Below are 22,643 nucleotides of genomic sequence, written 5' to 3'. Positions count from 1 at the left end.
CCCAGAAACTAGAATATGCATATAATTGTCAGATTAGGATAGAAAACACTCTAAAGTTTCCAAAACTGTAAAAATATTGTCTGTGAGTATAACAGAACTGATATTGCAGGCAAAAACCTGAGGAAAATCCAATCAGGAAGTGCATCTTATTTTGAAACCTCTTTGTTCCTATGCATGCCTATCCTCCATTTAAAGGGATATCAACCAATTCCTTTTTCTATGGCTTCCCCAAGGTGTCAGTCTTTAGACAGTTTCAGGCTTTTATTTTGAAAAATGAGCGAGAAAGATCACATTGCGTAAGTGGATAGGTGGGGGCTCTCAGAGTGAGTTTTGCGCAACAGAGTAAAGCGGCCATTGTTTCTCTCTGTCCTATTGAAAAACCTACACTCCCGGTTGATATATTATCGAATATATATTTTAAAAACAACCTGAGGACTGATTATAAAAAACATTTGACATGTTTCTGTGGACATTATGGATATTATTTGGATTTTTTGTCTGCGTTGTCATGACCGCTCTTTCCTGTGTATTTCTGAACGCGACAAGGGTATTTTGGATATAAAAATAATCTTTATGGAACAAAAGGAACATTTGTTGTGTGACTGGGAGTCTCGTGAGTGAAAACATCCGAGGATCATCAAAGGTAAACAATTAATTTGATTGCTTTTCTGATTTTCGTGACCAAGCTGCCTGATGCTAAGTGTACTTAATGTTTTGTCATGCAAGCGATAAACTTACTTAATTTCAAAATCTGAGACGACAGGTGGCTTAACAAAAGGCTAAGCTGTGTTTTGCAATATTGCACTTGTGATTTCATGAATGAATATTTTTTGTAATATTATTTGACTGGGGCGCTATGCTATCCAGCGGTTGCTGATGACAATTATCCCGCTTAAGGGATGGGTAGCGTCAAGAAGGTAAGAACCGACTGATTTAGAGGGTCGAATGCAGTGTTTTTCACTAACTGCAGGGAGTGAAATCAAAATCAATACAGGTAATCCTTAGAGTGGCCTGATGGGTTGTCATTGATGATGGGTTGTCAGTTTGCTATGGCAACCATAATCCACATGGGCATCAGGTTGAAATTAGGGCAGCAGGCAATGTATTGCTATGGGAAGAGATATCAGATCAACTGTTGGAAGAAATATTCTGTTTTCACTGTTAAGGGTTAATTCCACATGGTCAAGGTTAGGCTTGCACAGATTGGGAGGACCATAGGAACATTCCTGTGGTTGAATTGCACTTCCAGCCTCAACGGTTCTGTCACTGTAACCCAAAAGCACCTCAAATTTAGGTCAGGCTTCATTTTGGGCATTCTTTTTTTTGCACGGTCACTGAGGTCAGATCGAGTGAGCTACGGTCAAGTGGAGCACCTCGTTGAACTCGACACGGTTCAACGATGGTGATGCCATATGTTTCTCTTTCTGTGGTGGTTTCAGCCTGCTCATTTGTTAATAAATTGCATACTTCCCCTTTAGGATATGAAGGGGACTATTCAATCTTTTCATGTTGATATCTGTAGAGGTACAGGTGACCCTGCACACGTGGCATAGAAATGTAGAAAATTGCCTGCACAGAAGCAGAGTTAGAGAATAACCTGTAAACCCATGTTATCCTTAGGGAGAAACTTGGATGTGTCAAACTACATGAACCGGCGAGCGCAGCTATAATAACTCTGGCTTATCCACCTGATGACCCCAGTCGAAAACAGCATGTGTGTGATCCAGAGGCCGTAACGTCAAAAGCATGTCAATATAACTACTAGTCAGGCTTCATTTCGGGCCTACTATTTGCACGTTCGCTGCGGTCAGACCGAGCGACCTATGGTCAAGTGGGGCACCTCGAACTCGGCACGGCCTAGAGACTAAGGTGATGCTATTTACCAACACTTTAGTGTTGATTTCAACCTGGACTTTTCACTCACTTCCCTCAATCACGTTGGGGCAGCGTAGCCTAGTGGTTAGAGCGTTGGACTAGTAACCAAAAGGTTGCAAGATCAATTCCCCGAGCTGACTAGTTACATATCTGTCGTTCTGCCCCTGAACCCACAGTTCCAAGGCCATCATTCAAAATAAGAATTTGTTCTTAACTGACTTGCCTAGTCAAATAAAATTAAAATAAATAGTCCTCAGAATCGGCATTCTGTCTCTCTGCAACCATTTCCCAGAATTTCAGAAGCATGCTGCTGCTGTGTGTGTGCGACTGCGCTGCAAGGCATCTTGCTCGCTATAGCTGTATAGTGACTTAGCCAACCATGCACAGATTGATGGTTTAAAGAAGCTATGGCTCTATGTTCATAACAAAAACTGACCGCTATTCGCTTTGTTGCGATGACAGTACGGTCACCTGCATATTAGCTAATTACCATGCTAGGATGGTAACGAACTCCCCTGGAGTATAGAAAGGCTATAGAACAGCTAAGATCAAGGAGCTAAGCCAGAAATAATTCCTGCCTAGTTCTGGGATGAGAGCGCTTCATTGCACCTGTTAACACTGAAGCGTCTTGGAAACTATGCACACTACATTTGCATGCCTTTCTGCCTCCGATGAGTCACATGTACAATTGTTAAGTCAAAAACACATCCAGGCGCTTGGCTGGTGCCATGTTTTAGTGGATGTATAGACCAAACTGCAGGAAGCCGGTAAAACACAGGGTCGCAGGGATGAGAGGCGCTCAAAATGGACAACTGTTCATGTTGTCCAAGTGTATGAATAGGAGTTTGCACAAAGTGTATTTGGTTTGCATTATAAACATGCATCATTCAATTATGACTCCTGGCTTTTTAGGCTGTTCATTACTTAGCCCAATTAAGGGGTTTTAATTGCTATATTTGCCCTTATAGGCACATGAAAACACAAACTAAGCTATTGAATGGTCAGTGATCATCACCATTTGAAGCATGCAGAGGACAATACAGTGCCACTGACACGGCCCGCTACCAAAACCTGCGTACTCTCCTTAACTGCAGCCGACGTGAGTAAAACATTTAAACGTGTTAACCCTCGCAAGGCTACAGGCCCAGACTGCATCCCTAGCCGCGCCCTCAGAGCATGCGCAGACCAGCTGGCTGGCTGGTGTTTACAGACATATTCAATCAATCCTTATCCCAATCTGCTGTTCCCGCATGCTTCAAGAGGGCCACCATTGTTCCGGTTCCCAAAAAAGCTAAGGTAACTGAGCTAAACGACTACCGCCCCGTAGCACTCACTTCCGTCATCATGAAGTGCTTTGAGAGACTAGTCAAGGACAATATCACCTCCACCCTACCTGACACCCAAGACCCACTCCAATTTGCTTACCACCCCAATCGCAACCACACTGCATTCTGCCCTAACCCATCTGGACAAGAGGAATACCTATGTGAGAATGCTGTTCATCGACAACAGCTCAGCATTTAACACCATAGTACCCTCCAAACTCGTCATCACCCTGGGTCTCGACCCCGCCCTGTGCAACTGGGTCCTGGACTTCCTGACGGGCCGCCCCCCAGGTGGTGAGGGTAGGTAACAACATCTCCACCCCGCTGATCCTCAACACTGGGGCCCCACAAGGGTGCGTGCTCAGCCCTCTCCTGTACTTCCTGTTCACCCACGACTGCGTGGCCATGCACGCCTCTGTTAAGGGAAATTTTATCAATAATGACTAATTATGTATACATTTCAATCAGGACTGACTAATCAGAATACTATTATATTACTGTATATGTATGAATATAATGTGTGAAATATAATCAACAATTAGAACAATGACTGTCTGTTCCTTGGTAGAAATGAATGAACTTATAGCCAGACTGGCTAGAATGCTTATCTACACAGGCAAACCTTGGCTCTTCATAAATTATCTTAATAGGGAGAGACGCTGGTGAGAAAGCTTGAGAACCATACAGCCATTGTACTGGAGAGGAGATGACGGGCTCGTACTAAAACTAATGACGTCATTTTCAGTTTATAACCTGTGGTAAAATGTATAAATGGGCAGTACTCTCGAGAATAAAAGCTGCTGGTTGACTTTTAAGACTGGTCTCTGTCCATTTTATACAAGTAAGAGTCATACAAATTCTTATGAATTGACAGAGTGTTTAATTTTAATTGGGTATTAAAACAGAGGAATATAATTCCTGTAACAGCCTCCAACTCAATCATCAAGTTTGCGGACGACACTAGTGGTAGGCTTGATTACCAACAACGACGAGACGGCCTACAGGGAGTGTGGTGTCAGGAAAATAACCTCACACCAACAAAACAAAGGAGATGATTGTGGACTTCAGGAAACAGCAGAGGGAGCACCCCCCTATCCGCATCGACGGGACAGTCGTGGAGAGGGTAGTAAGTTAAATTCCTCGGCGTACACATCACAGACAAACTGAATTGGTCCACCCACACAGACAGCGTTGTGAAGAAGGCACTGAAGGAGGCTGAAGAAATGTGGCTTGTCACCAAAATCACTCACAAACTTCTACAGATGCACAATCGAGGGGCATCCTGTCGGGCTGTAACACCGCCTGGTACGGCAACTGCTCTGACCACAACCGTAAGCCTCTCCAGAGGGTAGTGAGGTCTGCACAACGCATCACCGGGGGCAAACTACCTGCCCTCCAGGACACCTACACCACCCGATGTCACAGGAACGCCATAAAGATCATCAAGGACAACAACCACCCGAGCAACTGCCTGTTCACCCCGCTATCATCCAGAAGGCGAGGTCAGTACAGGTGCATCAAAGCAGGGACCGAGAGACTGAAAAACAGCTTCTATCTCAAGGCCATTAAACTGTTAAACAGCCACCACTAACATTGAGTGTCTGCTGCCAACATACTGACTCAACTCCAGTTACTTTAATAATGGAAATTTATGTAAAAAAATGTATCACTAGCCACTATAAACAATGCCTCTTAATATGTTTACATACCCTACATTATTCATCTCATATGTATATACTGTACTCGATACCATCTACTGCATCTTGCCTATGGCGTTCTGTACCATCACTCATTCATATCTTTATGTACATATTCTATATCCCTTTACACTTGTGTGTATCAGGTAGTAGTTTTGGAATTGTTAGGTTAGACTACTCGTTGGTTATTACTGCATTGTCGGAACGAGAAGCACAAGCATTTCGCTACACTCGCATTAACATCTGCTAACCATATGTATGTGACAAATAAAATTGGATTTGATTTAATTAACTAAATAGACTTACAATAAGGCTGCAATATGTTATCGGCCAAGTGGGAATGGGAACGGGTAGGCCTACATAAGGAGAAGCCATTCTTGTAAGCCACGAGGTCTGCAGGGGAGATCCGAGGGAACTAATACAATTGAGGGAACTACTTTTTCTAGTCAGGGAACAATTTTTTATACGAGGGAATTACTTTAAATATTTGAGGGAATGTTTGAAAAAAAAAGAAAAAAGGGAATGGATTAGCTTATGTTCCAATTTTTCACCACAATGACCCCTAAAGGGCTCCGTACTTATGCATTCTAAAATATCAACAACAACAAAAAATGTACCTTGCAGTGCGTATTTCTGGCATCCATCTTGCTATGGTCATGTTTGAGCATAAACTAACCTGATCTTCTCAGGTTCTGTTGGTAGGATGACCTTGGGCTCAACTTTCTCCTGGTCCAGATCCAGCACATCTTTCATTGTTGGGGCTTTAGTTCTAACGCCACAATTTCTGTATGAGAAAAAGAGTGACTTAGTCTTTCAAATCAATCAATTATCCCAATTGTAAAATGTGCAGTGCAGTCAAAGTTACAACATTAAAAGTAAAATAAAAAATGTAATAATTCCATCATCTCATGTTGTACTCTGCCGTACCTGCTGCCATCTAGGTCATCAAGTTCACTAGAGGGTGACTGCGGGAGGAAATCAGTTTTACATTTCTTCTTGCCGGGACGCTCTGAGACGAAGGACACTCTTTTGACACGGACCTGAGACTCGGGTACGGTGGGTGGCTCGTGGCGGAGCATTTGACCAGGTGTGTCTGAGATGGCTAGAGGGGACTGAAGCTTGTTGAGGAACGGGTGGACTTGGAAGTGGGATTGGCTCAGCTGGGACGGGCTCACCCTGAGGATATTAGGCCGTATCCGAGAGGGCTCGCGATGAGAAGCCATGGCTCTGTCTAAGATAGCTTGGGCCTGGTTGCCTGTCATCATTGGAGAGCTGGGCACAGAGACGCACTTGACCCTCACTTGTTTCGCTCCACGTGTCATGGGCATGGCTCGGACCAGCACTCGCCCATCATGCAAACTCTGTGGGGTCCTGATCAGGAGATTGGTGGTGGTTGCTGGTGTGGTGTTGTTTCTGTTAGACATGGTGGTTGGTGTGGTGGTGGTGGTGGTGTTGTTGTTTCTGCTACTGGTGATGAGATTTGAACTATGGAAGACTGCGGTCCGTGGCGAGGGTGTAGATGTAGCGGGTACGACCACCATCTGGGAAATCGCGCGGGGCAGTGCACCACTGCTGTGGATAATCTTGGCTATCTGGCTGATGCGGCTGTAGGAAGGGGAGCTGGTGCTGACCGTCTGGAAGGTGTCAGTGTTTGGATCTTTCATCAGAATCTGACCTTGACGGTTGACTAGCAGAACCTGTGGAGACAGGGTTGAGTTGGAGGCAGACTGAATAGTGGCAGTCAGCTGCTGCTGAGCTGCTTGTCTTGGTGTGGCCAGGCGGATAGCGATAGCTCTCCCCGTAGTGGCCACTGTCTGTAAGGGTATAGAGTTCATGCCATTCATTACAAATGGGGTGGAGGTGACTGTCCTTGGAATGGTTCGAACAGCGATGGGTTGCGAAGAGAAGGCTACATTCAGAGGCAGAGCAGGTCCAGAGGGTATGGACACCCTGATGATTTTTCTCTGCGCTGGTGTGGGTTTTCGTGGAATAGTTTTCATGCTCACAGGACGAGGGCGTTCCATGATGGTTTTCACATGAGTTGATTTGGGGTTGGGTTTGGGTTCTGGCTCAAAGTCTGGGTCTCCCATCTCGTCGTCCACTCCAACGAGAGAATCTGTAGAGGAGCCAGAGCTGTCGCTATCATCAAGCACTACGTTTTTATTATTAGCCAGGTACTCTCTGATGCTGTCGTCATCCGAAACAAAATGGCCACTGCTGGGGTCCAGAAGAACCTCTTTCTGGGATTCCATTTGCTCAGACTCCATCAGAACCTCCTCTTCAATAGACAAGTCATTATTTGGGTCACAGGTTTCAAACAAGGCTTGACTGTCAGCCCCCTGATCTTCCCTACTCTTCCCCTCTTCCTGAGTTTCTTCCTCATCGCAGGTAGAATCGCTTGAATCACTCTCAGAGCAGTTATCAGCTCCATCAAGCTGGGAGATGGACTGAGACGTAGGAGCTGGTGGGGGGAGAGGGAGACTTGACTGCCCTGAGTCCTTTGAGACTTTGCACACCACCAACATACGAGATAACTTTAAGTAGTGATCCATGTCTTCGTCTGAGGAACCGTTCTCCAGGACCTCTTTAGTGGCCATTGCTTTGGTGAATACTGGAGCAATGTTGGCATCCATGTTGTCCCCACCACGAGTCTGGCTCTGGGTCTCCTCCAACGGCTCCGCCTCTAATGCCTCCGCCTCTAATGCCTCCTCCACATCGCCTCCAGCTGTCTGGGAAACGCCACAGTGAAGCGCCACAGTCTCATTCAGCAAGGCCTCGTCAAACTCCAGCTTGGCGTTTAGCACAGAGGCCACCGCCACGTCTGCGTCCGCCACGTCTAAGGGCGCGAAGGGCAAGTCCTGATTCGACATCAGAGGTCCGACGTCTGCATCTTCTTCCATATTATTTACTGTCAATGTGATTCCGTTTGAGGGCACCACCACTACCTCCACTGGCTCAGATGATGCTAAGAAGTCTTGTGGCATCTCAGTGGACACCGGAGTAGTGATTTTGAATGACTGCCTGATCCTGGAGGAGTGGCCGAGGGCCAGAGGGAGGTTGGAGGGTGGGCTGCCGATGGCGACAGGCCGCAGAGAGAGAGGAGAGGTAACACTGGAAGGGGACAAGAGAGGGGAGCGCCAGCTGGAGGAGCCAGCGCGAGGTTGTACTCTCCGAGGGGAATTCAGGAGGTTTTCGCTGGTTCTGGGAGGGGAGCTGAAGGGTAGGGACCTGGGGTGGAGGGTGCCCCCTGAACGGAGCATCATTGGTCCAGCGGGGCCATCGGTTGGGGAAGAGGAGTCCCCAGAGTGGCGGCCCCGAGACAGGCGACGCAGCTGGCAGGTATCGCCCAGATCCCTAAGAGTCAGGATGTGGTGGGATTTGGTCATCGCACTCCCTAGAGATTAGAGGATGACCAGTTAGTGTCATGATGGAACAGAGTGATATTAACATTTTACGTTGTCGTTTAGCAGACGCTCTTATCCTAAGCGACTTAGTCAGTGCTTTAAATTTAAGGGAACTAGGCAAGACCACATATCACTCATTGTAAGTAAAAATGTTCCTCAAATAAGCAGAGATATATCCCTGTTAACTGACACTAGATATTAAACTGGTATCGATATCTAACTCAATGTCAATGTTACCTGGAGAGGGAAGAGGTCGAGATGTTCCTCCTGCTGGTCTTCTGGTTTGTGAGTAACTAGGGGTTTTGGCCCCAGGCTCCTGTTTCAGGGGGGATGAGGTGGTGCTGGGAGATACCTGAATGGGCAGAGGACTCATCACAGCCTCTGGAATTTCCATTTCTGGTCAAGGAATAAAAAAGGAACATGATTTATTTTGAAGACTCTGAGAATTAGTAGATTCTAGTAAATTGTCCCTTTTGAATAGCAAATATTGTACAATTCCAATGTACTTAATTATGTTGTTATACACATCCCCCTTAATTATTTCAAATGAAAATAAACAAACAAATATAACGTATGGGACCTCGAGGTTATCCATTGAAGTGCCCACCCTACTACCAGATAGGGGCAGGTTAGGTGGGTTTGCTGACCTTTGTAGAAGCTGTGGGCTATGGTTCGGTTCTCCTCCTGCTCCCACCAATGTGGTTCCCCTGGCTTCTCTGGGAGTGGAGGGTACACCTCTGTCACATTACAGGTGTACTTACAGCGCCGCCGAGGGTCCACTGTGCTCCAGTACAGCCGAGAACACCTGGACGGAGAAACACAGGGAGGGAGGAGAATGACAAAAAGGTGAGTAACGTAAAAGATAAACAACCCAATATAATTTCAAAACGAACTCCAGGGAAGTTCTCCAACAAAATACCTGCAGTTTTATACTGCCAATCTTATAATAACAATACAATGACAACCCTGACTACATTATTCACAAATCGATTATTCAAAACAAGAAGAATCTAACTGCTGTCGATGTCTGGGTCACAAGAGGATTATTGGTCACTTACTGGTAGCCCACAGGATACAACCTTGCGCCATTTGCTGATTGTTCAGTCAGCACACCCAGCCTGTTGATCTGAAGTGAACCTGGATATAGAAGGAAACAGATGGATGGTTTCACGAGTAAAAAGGGAAATGATTGATGGTGGTAAAATACTGCAAATCCCTTACTGGCCAAACCTTTAGAGTAAATGGGTCACACCTTCCAAATCAAAAGCCCCTCGACACAGGGAATAGGGTGCCATTTGGGACAAAGCCTGTGTAATGCACTTTTTGACCAGTGCCTAGGTTTTTTGTAAAGTATTAAACTCGTACCCGTATATGGGTTGAAAAATCACAGATTTGGACACTGATAAGTGCCTAATTTGGAATGCAGTGACTGTATAGTAAGTAACATGATATACATGACATGAGAGCTCGGTCTCCTCTTCACAGCTCTGTATTTGATTTGACTGATAGCTGAGCACCGAATGCGACAAGACGGTTTGCGCATTGTTTTGTTGTTTGAGTGAGGGAGATGCTGTAAATTAAGAGGGCTCAATGTTATTTATTTACCTTTATTTAACTAGGCAAGGCAGTTAAGAACAAATTCTTATTTACAATGACGGCCCAGACGACGGTGGGCCAATTGTGCGCCGCCCTATGGGACTCCCAATCACAGCCGGATGTGATACAGCCTGGATTCGAACCAGGGACTGTAGTGACACCTCTTGCACTGAGATGCAGTGCCTTAGACCTGGTGTGTATACTATTTAACTGTACTAGAATGCTTAAAAGGCCACTCAAATTTTAAATATCGGTATCAGCCACAAATGTCATGGTGAGTCACTAAAATGAACCTATAGACCGATTTATTTATTTTTTTATGCATGCCCAATCAAATATATTTCCATCAACTGGTATTTCGTCAATGAATAGGTAAAAAAGCATGATTTCACAATGTGATTTTTCTTCTTCTCCCAGACAATTGGCCGAGCCAATTTTATTCATTGGCTTTTCTATCAGCCAAAAGCCGTTTATTAATGGCTAACGGAAACACTGCTGCCATCCCACAATGGCTGTTTATGCAAATGTAAAATGGTCCATTATAATTCACAATCTGAGTCAGCTGGGCATCATTTGAAACCCTGTTCTATTGCAGATATAACTAGCTAAATTATAAAATACGACCTTAGTGTTAGGCTTTCACTAGGAAATTCAGGGAAGCATATTGTAATTATGGTGCACATAGAATGGAGTCAGAATGGAGTGCCATTTTTTTTTTAAACAATTCAACAAACGTGCTCATTCTTTTCAGGACAACCCAGGGTATAACGCCATCTCATCTTCTAACTCTACATCAAACATTGTGATCGTAAACGCTGACGCTATATATTATGATATGGAAATGTGAGGTGTACATTTGGACTGACATAAAACCATTTTATAATCCTAGCGTAGTGGTTAGAGCGTTGGACTAGTAACCGGAAGGTTGCAAGTTCAAACCCCCGAGCTGACAAGGTACAAATATGTCGTTCTACCCCTGAACAAGGCAGTTAACCCACTGTTCCTAGGCAGTCATTGAAAATAAGAATTTGTTCTTAACTGACTGCCTAGTTAACTAAAAGGTCACACACACACACACACTGATCAAAAGGTTATTTTGCTGGCATTTGCATATGTCCCCATTACCAGTAAAACATAATCAAAACCTATTTCTTTCACATACTGGTTGTGCTGTTTTGTGGTTCATTTGTTCACTAGTTTCATTCTCAACCAGGATTTCTATGGAACGTTGTTTGGGTCTTTGCATGTCAAAATGGATAACACTATTTGACGTGTCAAATGAGCTTGCTTGACCAATCAGGACCTGAATATGACTGCACGTCACATAATAATTGAATGAGTTCATACACCGTAGGTGCGCGAGACAACTTTACCAGCATACTTTTATTTTGAGGGCAAACTGCAAATTCCACTATTGTGCCTAATCCTTATTGTGGCTAGCTTCAAAACACTGAACCCGGTCCGGTCGAGGCACACTAGCCAGATGAAGCTAGCTGGCTGCTAAAAACGTTAGCTTTGGGCAACAGGGTTAAATAACTGGCAAGCTATTTACTTTCTTGAAATTGAACTTCAGTTCATTAGGCCAACAACAAGTTGCTGCCGAGCTAGTACTATTTAAAAATCCTTGTAAGAATAATGAAAATGACTGCAGGTTCTACTGGTCATTGTTTTCAGGCTGGTTATATAGGTGCTAGCTAGCTACCAAGCTAAAGCTAGCTACCCCAGAAGTTGTGGTCGAACAAATTATGCTATATTACAAACGCGGTATTACAAACACATCATTCGTGGCCGGTGTTTGCTGACTTTTTTGTACAGCTTTGACAGTGCTACTGTAACATGCAAAGACCCAAACGGCGCTCCATAGTATGTATGTCGTGACGCTATTACTGTGTAACTCCGGTAGGGTAACATCTGAAAAATAGCGCACTTGGTAGTGTGTACCGGTGCTCGACCAGTCGGCGAAAGCCAACATCACCCACGATAGAGAACGGTTGATTTTCAAGGGTAATGAATTCCATTATCTTGCCTTTAATGGATTAAGCCTTTGAATTGTCTCACTGAAATATTCTTACTCTTTCTAATCCACACAGCAGACATTGTGGGCTAGGTTCGGAATGCTTTGTTGCACGTGGAGCGAAAAATTTGTGGCGTCATTACGTCATGTAACTACGTCATATAGGTATGCACAGTTTGACATCGGTTTTTACCATCAGCGTTAAACTAGACATCGGTCCGATACGATGGCATTTTTAGCTAATATTGGCCGATTCAGATAAGTTCACAGATTTATCGTGCATCCCTAGTTAATTTGCACGATTTAGTGGAATTAAATTGGCATGAGTACAGTATGTATCTTATTTATATATTTATCTTATTTATCACATGCGTCAAGCATACAGAGCCTTTGAGTGGAACATCTGTCAGAAAGTGTGATAAACTTCTCAAACAGCAAATGCATAATAGGAAGGTAGGCTTCATCAATGCGTCACGCACCTTTATTTAACTAGGCAAGTTAGTTAAAGAACAAATTCTTATTTTACAATGACGGCCTAGGAACAGCAGGTTAACTGCCTTGTTCAGGGGCAGAACAACAGATTTTTACCTTGTCAGCTCAGGGATTTGTTCTAGCAACCTTTTGGTTACTGGCCCAACACACTAACCGCTAGGTTACCTGCCACTCATTTGCAATGAGCTGGAGGCAGTACGCATTTTGAAAACATATTAGGCCTGTCCAACATTTTTTTTATATATTGGTCGACCAAAAGTAGTCAACCAATGAATTGGATGAAGTTTTTAAAACGTCTATTTAAAAAAAAAAAAAAAAAAAGACACCTGTGTTTAAATAAAATCCATTATTATCTCTTATTAAATAATTAAGACACATTAAGATCTCGGAGCCAGAGATCAAGATAGCCTAATCAGAAGGGGAAAAAAACTTTCAGACCTTGCTCCTGCCGCTGCTGGCCTTCGCAGATTCTGCTATTTCGCTCTTGAAGTTGCCGGTAATAGGCTACACCAAGGGTAGGCAACCTTTTCCAATTGGAGTCCCAATTTATCTTACAATTTCTATCAATCTGAGTGCCAGTTATGATTTTCATATGCACATGTTCGTGTAACAGTTTCATTTATAATAGTCTTTGTATCTCAAAATCATCATTGTCATGTGGTTCTAAATCTAAATGAATATGATGCAAATCTAAAAGTAACTTTATTGCTAACCATGTAAAAACTAGCCTACATAAAGCCAACAAATAAAAACATTGCAGCCTGCAGGTAGAAAATATCCTATAAACCACATTGCAGACCGGTCATGCCAAGCCAAAGAACTTGAAACATTGTGTCAATTCTGTCCTGTCGAAACTCACGCTAGCAAACTTGCAATATTGTAAAAAATATTCGGGGCCCTCAACGTTTCCAGCGCCAGTGAGTTCAGTACAGACTGGAGGTCGACCGATTAATCGGCACGGCCGATTTCAAATTTTCATAACAATCGGTAATTGGCTTTTTTGGACGCCGATTACATTGCACTCTACGAGGAGATTGCATGGCAGGCTGACAACCTGTTACGCGAGTGCAGCAAGGAGCCAAGTTAAGTTGCTAGCTAGCTTTAAACTTAACTTATAAAAAACAATCAATCTTAACATAATCACTTAGTTAACTACACATGGTTGATGATATTACTATTTTATCTAGCTTGTCCTGCGTGTCATATAATCAATGCAGTGCATCGATTTATCATCGAATCACAGCCTACTCTTCCAAACGGGTGATGATTTAACAAGCGCATTCACAAAAAAAAAAAAACTCATTGCACCAATGTGAAAAGAAAAAAAATACTTTGAAAAGCTCCACAGCTCATTAGTGGTGGAGAGTTAAGACAAATCAGATATCCCCAAAGGGGCACATTTCTAGGCCTACATTTGCGCACAGGCCCTGTAGCATTGACAGGAGCGCTCCAAATAAACAACAATGAAAAAAATTGACCAAACTCGTAAATTGAATGAAATAAACAAAACTTGATTCTCACAAGTAGCATAGGTTGTGAGCTCTGCAAACAACGTGTGCACTGACAATGAGAACAGTAAATTAATAATAATAATAATAATAATAATAATATATTGAATACATTAACAGAAATTACCTTAACCAAACAAACATGAGAATAAACCAAATAAGAATTAACGGTAAATTTTGGCTACTACTGGTAATACAGTACAAACGGAGAGTATTCAGACTCCTCATTAGAAATGGAATTTAAAAAAATTTGTATCCTCAAATCGACACACAATACCCCATAATGACAAAGCAAAAACAGGTTTAGAAATGTTTGTAATTCTATTAAAAAACTGATCACATTTCCATAAGTATTCAGACCCTTTACTAGGTACTTTGTTTTGGCAGCGATTACAGCCTCGAGTGTTCTAGGGTATGATGCTACAAGCTTGGCACACCTGTATTTGGAGAGTTTCTCCCATTCTTCTCTGTAGATCCTCTCAAGCTGTGTCAGGTTGGAATGGTAGTGTCGCTGCACAGCTATTTTCATGTCTCTCCAGAGATGTTAGACCAGGTTCAAGTCCAGGCTCTGGCTGGGCCGCTCAACGATATTCAGAGACTTCTTATGTAGCCACTCCTGCGTCGTCTTGGCTGTGTGCTTAGGGTCGTTGTCCTGTTGGAAGGTGAACCTTCACCCCAGGCGGAGATCCTGAGCACTCCGCAGCAGGTTTTCATCAAGGCGCGCTCTTTACTTTGCTCTGTTCATCTTTCCCCTCGATTCTGACTAGTCTCCCAGTCCCTGCCACTGAAAAACATCCCCACAGAATGATGCTGCCACCATGTTTGACCGTAGGGATGATGCCAGGTTTCCTCCAGACGTGGTGCTTGGCATTCAGGCCAAAGGGTTCAATCTTGGTTTCATCAGACCAAAGAAGCTCGTTTCTCATGGTCTAAGAGTTCTTTAGGAACCTTTTGGAAAACTCCAAGTGGGCTGTCATGTGCCTTTTACTGACAAGTGGCTTCCATCTGGTCACTCTACCATAAAGGCCTGATTGCTGCAGAGATGGTTGCCCTTCTGGAAGATTCTCCCATCTCCACAGAGGAACTCCGGAGCTCATTCATCGGGTTCGATGGGTTCATCCATCGGGTTCGTGGTCACCTCCCTGACCAAGGCCCTTCCCCCTCAATTGTTTAGATTAGCCAGGCGGCCAGCTCTCGGAAGAGTCATGGTGGTTCCAAACTTCATCCATTTAAGTATGATGGAGACCTCATGTAGACAGATGTGTGGCTTTCCAAATCATGTCCAATTAAATTAATGAATTCATCACAAGTGGACTCCAGTTGTAGAAACACCTCAAGGATGATCAATGGAAACAGGATGCACCTGAGCTCAATTTCGAGTCTCATAGTAAAGGGTCTGAAAACATATGTAAATATGGTATCTTGAAAAAAAAATTGAATACATTTGCAAGAACTTAAAAAAAATCTGTTTTTGCTTTGTCATTATGGGGTAGCGTCTGTAGATTAGGGAAAACAATTATTTAATAAATTTTAGAATAAGGCCATAACATAACAAAATGTAGAAAAACTCAAGGGGCCTGAATACTTTACGAATGCACTATATACACTTAAATATTTAAAACACAAGTTTAATTACATATGATATGAGGCACGTCTTACCTTGCTTCAAAGCAGTCTAGCCAAAGTCAGACTATATCCATGGAGGAAATTATTTTATTTGAATGCTTTTCTTGTTTTTGTGAAAATGTTGCCTGCTGAATGCTAGGTTTAATGCTATGCTAGCTATCAATACTCTTACACAAATGCTTGTGTAACTATGGTTGAAAAGCATATTTTGAAAATCTGAGATGATAGCGTTAACAAAAGGCTAAGCTTGTGAGCCAATATATTTATTTCATTTCATTTGCGATTTTCATGAATAGTTAACATTGCGTTATGCTAATGAGCTTGAGGCTATGATTACACTCCCGGATACGGGATTGCTCGATGCTAGAGGTTAAACATTATATTTTATATTTTTATTTACTTTGGGCTGCAATCCCGTTAACGGGATAGATATGACAACAGTCAGTGAAAGTGCCGGGCGCCAAATTCAAAACAAATCTCAATTAAAATCTCAAACATACATGTATAAATTTAACGTAGAATTATAACAGAATTCTACCCTGTCTTTCTATAATGATAAATAATGTTTGTTCATTGGGAAGGGGTTATGTAGCATAGACCTAGGAAGAAATTAATGTATGTGTGTGTCGAAAGAGAACAAAGAAGTGCATTAACCTATGTTTGAACCGACCTGGCTGTAACTCTGGGGAGATTAGATAAGACAGGGAGAGCCCCTCCGGAGCTCTCGTATCTGGGGGAGACTGGAACTGTCAGCTGAGTAGTAATAAACTGTGGTGAGACTCATGAGAATATTCCTATGTTGATGTGTATGTATGAGTGTAGGGTAAAAGAAAGTTATAAAAGGAATGTCTTTGTATATGTACAGCAGCGCTGTCGTAAATAAACCTTGCCGACTACGGTCGACTGGCCTCTGACTTTCATTTTAATAAGAACCTTACAAATTCTTAGTAACAGACAGAGGATTTTAATTGAAGTTCAGTTTATGAACATTGAGAACAAACTTCTCATAGCAGTATGTTATACCGTTTTAAAAGGTAATCTTGTTGTTAATCCCACCAGTGTCCGATTTCAAATAGGCTTTACAGCGAAAGCACCAAACGATTGTTAGGTCAGGAGGAGTCACAAAAAGCACAAATAGAGATACAATTAAAAACTAACCTTTGATGATCTTCATCAGATGACACTTATAGGACTTCATGTTACACAATACATGTATGTTTTGTTTGATAAAGTTCATATTTATATAAAAAATCTGTATACGTTCACTAGTTCCAAAAACATCCGGTGATATTGCAGAAACACAATTTTACAGAAATACTCATAAATGTTGATGAAAAAACAATTGTTAGACATGGTTTGAAATATAGATATACCTCTCCTTAATGCAACCGCTGTGTCAGATTTCGGAAAAAGCAAACCATGCAATAATCTGAGAACAGCGCTCAGAAAAAAAAAATATCCTGCCATGTTGGAGTCAACAGAAATCAGAAATAACATAAATATGCCCTTACCTTTGATGATCTTCATCAGAATGCACTCCCAGGAATCCCAGTTCCACATTAAATGTTTGATTTGTTTGATAATGTCCATTATTTATGTCCAAGTAGCTACTTTTGTTAGGGCGTTTAGTACACAAATCGAAACACTCGTGCAGGTCCAGCCGAACGTCGGATGAAAAGTTCAAAAAGTTATATTACAGGTCGTAGAAACATTTCAAACCAAGTATAGAATCAATCTCTTGTATGTTTTTATCATAAATCTTCAATTATGTTCCAACCGGAGAATTCCATTGTCTGTAGAAAAGCCATGGAACGCAGGTTGCTATCATATGAAATGCACGTGACCAGGACCTGGCTCTCTGTCAGACCACTGACTCAAAGAGCTCTCATCCGGTCCCACATCACAGTAGAAGACTCGTTCAAGTTTCTAAAGACTTGACATCTAGTGGAAGCCGTAGGAAGTGCAACTTGAACCATATCCCACTGTGTATTTGATAGGGCCGAGTTCAAAAACTACAAACCTCAGATTTCCCACTTCCTGTTTGGATTTTTTCTCAGGTTTTTGCCTGCCATATGAGTTCTGTTATACTCACAGACATCAAACAGTTTTTAGAAATTTCAGTGTTTTCTATCCAAATGTACTAATAATAATATGCATATATTAGCAACTGGGACTGAGGAGCAAGCCGTTTACTCTGGGCACCTTATTCATCCAAGCTACTCAATACTGCCCCTGCAGCCATAAGAAGTTAACACATTTATTTATTTATTTAACTTCTTAAAGCATTATTGGTTGAGGGATTGTAAGTAAGCATTTCTCTAAGGTCTACACCTGTTGTATTCAGGGCACATGTGCCATATAATTAAATTTTAGTTGATCCACATTTTAGGCTAAAATGTCTGATCTGTTGCATCAAACTCCTTGCTTTTGAATATTTATTTTTTATGTAACCTAAGTCTACTGGTTGTATGAATTTAAAATCAAATCAATTTGGGATCTATTGTCTCAAAACTGTCCCACAGTTTGCTTGGAATGGGCTATTTCTTTGTCGACAAGTTGCTCAATACAATATGTCAAGTTTACTATTTTGGATTGTAAAGTGACATGCACTGAGTGTACAAAATATTAAGAACATTTACCTAAAATTGAGTTGCAGGGCTGTGTGTGTTCAAAACAACTATAAGTGTGCTTGCTCTAGTTCATCAATGGCACAGCTAGGAGAGCTCAAAAAAGCACCTTACAGTTGGGAGACTCTTCTTTGAGTGCATTGAATTGACTTACTGTGCATACTTTGGAGAACTGTGTGGCCACTTGGATACACCAGTTTGACCTCTCTCAAACCTTTGGCATTTAAAAAAAATAATTGATGCACCTACCCAAAATTTTCCAATATTATTCTTATGTTACTGAATGTATCCAGAGTATTTTCAGATTTCATTTCAACAAATGCATTGGAAAGTACAGTAAATGTAAAATGTTCATAAAATCACAGTGTAATGTTTAGACTCAGTCTTGTGTCGGGTGAACTGCCGTGTCCTCATAATCTCCTAACTGTTCCCTTGTAATTGCTTCCAAGGGTATGCATATGCTTTCCATATTTCTTCTGTAAAAAAAAACATTTCAATGTAGCCCTATCCATATAGGCTCATTCCCACGAGTGTAAAGGGTTAAAAGCAGTGCACTACATAGGGAATAGGGTGCCATTGGGGATGTGCACATACTCACCAATGGTCATATTTATAGACTCTGGCTCCAGGCCAGTCAGAAACTTCCTACGGAGGCTGATCCCTTCGAAGTCCACGTAGACCCGCCGGAGAACTTCAAACCCATTCCCAGACACCATCTGGAGAGTGGAAACGAGAGTGCAAATCCTGAGACATAAGTTTGGAATGCCGTGACAAGTCACAGTGAAAGTGGTGGTGCGCACTGTTGGAAAGATGACGGTTTCTTTGTGTGCGCATCAGCCCATTTCTAAAAGTTCACCTTCTCACTGACGAGGTCGCGGTGCCTGGAGCAGAAGACCTTCCTGTCCTCCTGGAAAACACAGTTGCGGGCGCGGGCGCACATGAAGTGGTAGTTACTTTGACAGGATGAGAGACAGCAGCCAACAGTCGCCCCTGCCTGGCCACAACGCTCACAGCGCTGTAGGGAAGAACGGTACAATGAGTAGAAGAGAAAAGAAAACAGAATGAGAACGACTAGCAGAAAACTCCCTGAAGAGTAAACATTCTCATTATAACTAAAATGGGCATAGCAGACATGACAAAACAATTCTCTCTTTGGAACAATAAAGCTCCTATTATTTTATGGCAATGTTAAAAACAGGAAACTGCACACCCATGTCTGAATACAAAGTCTATTGGGTAAGGATGTACTCCAGCTTTGACATGTGTCCCAAATGTCACCATATTCTCTACATAGCCCACTATGGGCCCTGGTCAAAAGTAGTGCACTTTATAGGAAACAGGGTACCATTTGAGGCGCAGCTATGGTTGTTCAATGCATTCTTACCATGTGGCGCCCCCTGGAGACAGCACTGTGTACTTGGAGTAGAGCTCCGTTGTCTTCGTACACCTCAGCGGACCACAGGCAGCAGTTGACGTGGGCCCACTCGTTCTGCCCCAGGTACAGCAGCCTGCCTGCGTCCTTCAATAAAAACAAGGAAATTCAGATTTAGAGTGGACCTGAGACAACATTCTGGGATGTCTGAATAGCTGCTAATACCATTACTGTGGGTATAATGTCCTACAGAAGTGTTTCACAACTCCGATCCCTGAGTACCCCAAACAGAATCAATTATTTGTTTCAGCCGCATAGAAGAACAAACTCAACTAGTCATGTGCTTGTTGATTAGTTCACTAATTGAATCGGGTGTATGGCCACAACAAAAATGCATTCTCTTTCAGTCAGTCATCTTCGGTACAACACACTATGGAGGAGTCGCACACTCACGACTTCGGTTGTAGGATCTACAATCACGCCCGACAAGGCCAATAAAATACAGGGCTCGCTGGAAGCCACTCCTTCCACATGTGATAAGCGTGAGACTCGGATTCATTCTTTCAATTATTCCACTCTTCACAGTACTTAAACAAATAATCGGAACATGAGACTTGTCTTAGGTTGTAGAGCGTGCTCACCCCCTGGACGTCGTGTGCTGTAGTTTATGATTAGGAAACTTGTGAGAACAGTACAAACAATGAGTTATTCTTCTAATTGCTTGCCCTGGCTTCAGCAATAGATAAGACAGGTAACGAGACCAAAACGACAAGGTGGGTTCGGGTTTGCCACCACGTCCCCAATAAATTAATAGCTATCCATGTTTGTTGTCTTGGCGCATGCTCAGGCTGCCCTCGCTCTAATCAGTTTGTGTACGAGACTAGAGGATGGCTGGGGCTTGGTGTTTCAGATGACTTCCTCTCCCGGCTCCTGTGCGCTCTGTTGCTAGTTATAGGAGGCTACTTGAAGAGTGAGGATGACCAGGTTCTGTCTGTGTGCCTTGGTTAAGCACCACTTGCCTCTTCTCAAGAGTCTGGGTTCCACATCAGTGATCCAGTCCTACATAAATAACAATCACTAACTCAGAGAGGCTGCTCCCTACATTGAGACCCAATCACTGACCACTTTAATAAATGGATCACTAGTCACTTTATACAATGCACTATAAATAATGACACTTCAATAATGTTCACATATCTTACATTACCTATATCACATGTGTATACTGTATTTTATACCATCTATTACACCTTGCCTATGCAGTTCAGCCATCGCTCATCCATATACTTACATGTACATATTCTCATTCACCCCTTTAGATGTGTGTGTATTAGGTCGTTTTTGGGGTATTGTTAGATTACTTGTTAGATACTACTGCAATGTCAGAACTAGAAGCACAAGCATTTCGCCACCTCGCATTAACATCTGCTAACCATGTCTGAGACAAATAAGTTTAGATTTGATTTTAGCCATTCCAGCTTCCTAATGGTGGAATTGCTTGGGTAACCCACTTGTTTAGTGTACGTAGCCAGCATTAAGTTGCTTGGTTATTCTAAACTGACTGTCTTGCAGTCAGAGGCTAGCTAGCCTAGCTTAAACTAGAAGCCTTAGCATGGATAAATTCAGTTAGCATGCATAACTTCTGACAAATAAAGCTTATTAGCTTTCCACCAGTGATACGGCAATCCTATTTCAAATTCTTGGAGTTTGAGGGAGTGGAGGAAGCGGGGCATGCAGGCACCTCAGATGAGGAAGCAGCCGCCGAGCACTTGGCTCGTGTAACCCGCAGAGCAAGGGGCCTTAGCACGGGTCTGATCGACCGGTGAGCCCCACAACAAAAATATTACTGTGACGTCAGTGCCCCCCCACGTTTGGTTAATATCAAAACAGGGTGCTACTTCAGAATTTACTGGAGCCCCGTGTCCATAAGGGGCAGGGCTTCATCCAGGCTGTAGAAGCACAACTTAGCTTGGAAGCTTGTCCATGTTTAAAGGCTCCTCTGTTACCCCAAGTTCCTTTGTGTTCACAGGGTTCAAGTGGTATATCAATCTCCCCAAGGTGAGAGTAATACATTGGGCGATTCGCTCTCAGTCCACAAGAAGGCTCATCACTGGGATTCATTGCTGATTCCAGCCTGTAGCTCACTAGTCCCCATGAGGTGCTTAGTGAAACAGGTTATGGGTTTCATTCTAGGAAATGACATTCAATTACCCCGTCTGTTGCCACAGAATGTGTCCATTTATCAGTGCTGTCTGTCCCTTCTCCAGCTTGGTTGAAAGATTGTGGCACCGGTAACTATGAAAAAGAACAATGAACCAGTCCCCAGTCTCCCAGTCCATATGGTGGCGTCCCGCCCCTTCAGATGGCACTTGACGGGAGGCTCGCTGGGCATAGTTTAAATGGTTGAGTGTAGGATACATTTGTGCTGCAGTGAGTTGGGCATCACCACATACTTTTGTGATGTTTCATTGCTTGGTTGTCACTGCTCCCAGTTCAGCCCAGTGTGCTGCGCGCTGTGTGCACGATTCCCAGACTGCCGCATCTGGCGGGGTCAGGTCTGGATGGTCTGCCACGGGCAGTTTAATTTAGTATCTGTTGGGCTCAGCTTGGGGCGTGATTATATATCCCCATAGTATGTTGTACTGAAGTTGACTGAATGAAAGGGAATGTAACGTTATGACTATAACTACTGTTCCCTGAAGGAGGGAAACGAGATACAACTGTTTCGCCCCACACTGCCCGTTCCTGAGCTCAGTGAAGGAATTAATCCGAGCCTCACGCTTATCACCTCGGGAAGGTGGGGCTTCCAGTAAGGTGTGGATTTCAGTCGATTGAAGATCCTTCGACCTGAAGTAACGAGAGTACAACTCCCCCATAGTGTGTTGTACCTCGTTTCCCTTCTTCATGGAACAGTAGTTATATTCATCAAGTTACATTCTGTTTGAGATACTCAAGGACCGAAGTTGAGAATCACTGTACTACAGTACCCATGATGCTCTATTTATGGTTTTATTTTACTAAAGATGTTTCTGAAGCTAACACAATGGTGTCTCGTCTCCTTATCAATACAATTACTGTGTGGGATCAGTACAGAGGGGGGAGGGAAA

The 22,643-nt window shown here is 43.0% G+C and overlaps 1 protein-coding gene across 3 annotated transcripts in view; it reads right to left on the bottom strand.

Annotated features, from left to right (window-relative positions):
• The window catches only part of LOC135550132 (histone-lysine N-methyltransferase 2B-like), an 81,415-nt gene that overhangs the window by 7,117 nt on the left and 51,655 nt on the right, over positions 1-22,643 (bottom strand). For all 3 annotated transcript variants that reach the window (XR_010457074.1, XM_064980647.1, XM_064980648.1), the window contains exons 23-30: positions 19,549-19,683; positions 19,021-19,179; positions 18,763-18,880; positions 9,360-9,438; positions 8,949-9,106; positions 8,539-8,697; positions 5,825-8,291; positions 5,574-5,681 (exon numbers count right to left, since the gene is read on the bottom strand). Coding sequence is in view for 2 of the 3 variants with exons in the window: in XM_064980647.1 (XP_064836719.1) it covers positions 5,574-5,681; positions 5,825-8,291; positions 8,539-8,697; positions 8,949-9,106; positions 9,360-9,438; positions 18,763-18,880; positions 19,021-19,179; positions 19,549-19,683 (3,383 nt within the window). In the remaining variant the exon portion in view is untranslated. The remainder of the gene's footprint in view (positions 1-5,573; positions 5,682-5,824; positions 8,292-8,538; positions 8,698-8,948; positions 9,107-9,359; positions 9,439-18,762; positions 18,881-19,020; positions 19,180-19,548; positions 19,684-22,643) is intronic.

The sequence above is a fragment of the Oncorhynchus masou genome, chromosome 12 (assembly GCF_036934945.1).
Source record: "Oncorhynchus masou masou isolate Uvic2021 chromosome 12, UVic_Omas_1.1, whole genome shotgun sequence".
In the NCBI taxonomy this organism is placed as follows: domain Eukaryota; kingdom Metazoa; phylum Chordata; class Actinopteri; order Salmoniformes; family Salmonidae; genus Oncorhynchus; species Oncorhynchus masou.
The sequence above is the reverse complement of the archived record's forward strand: the minus strand, read 5'-3'. Positions and strand labels throughout refer to the sequence as shown.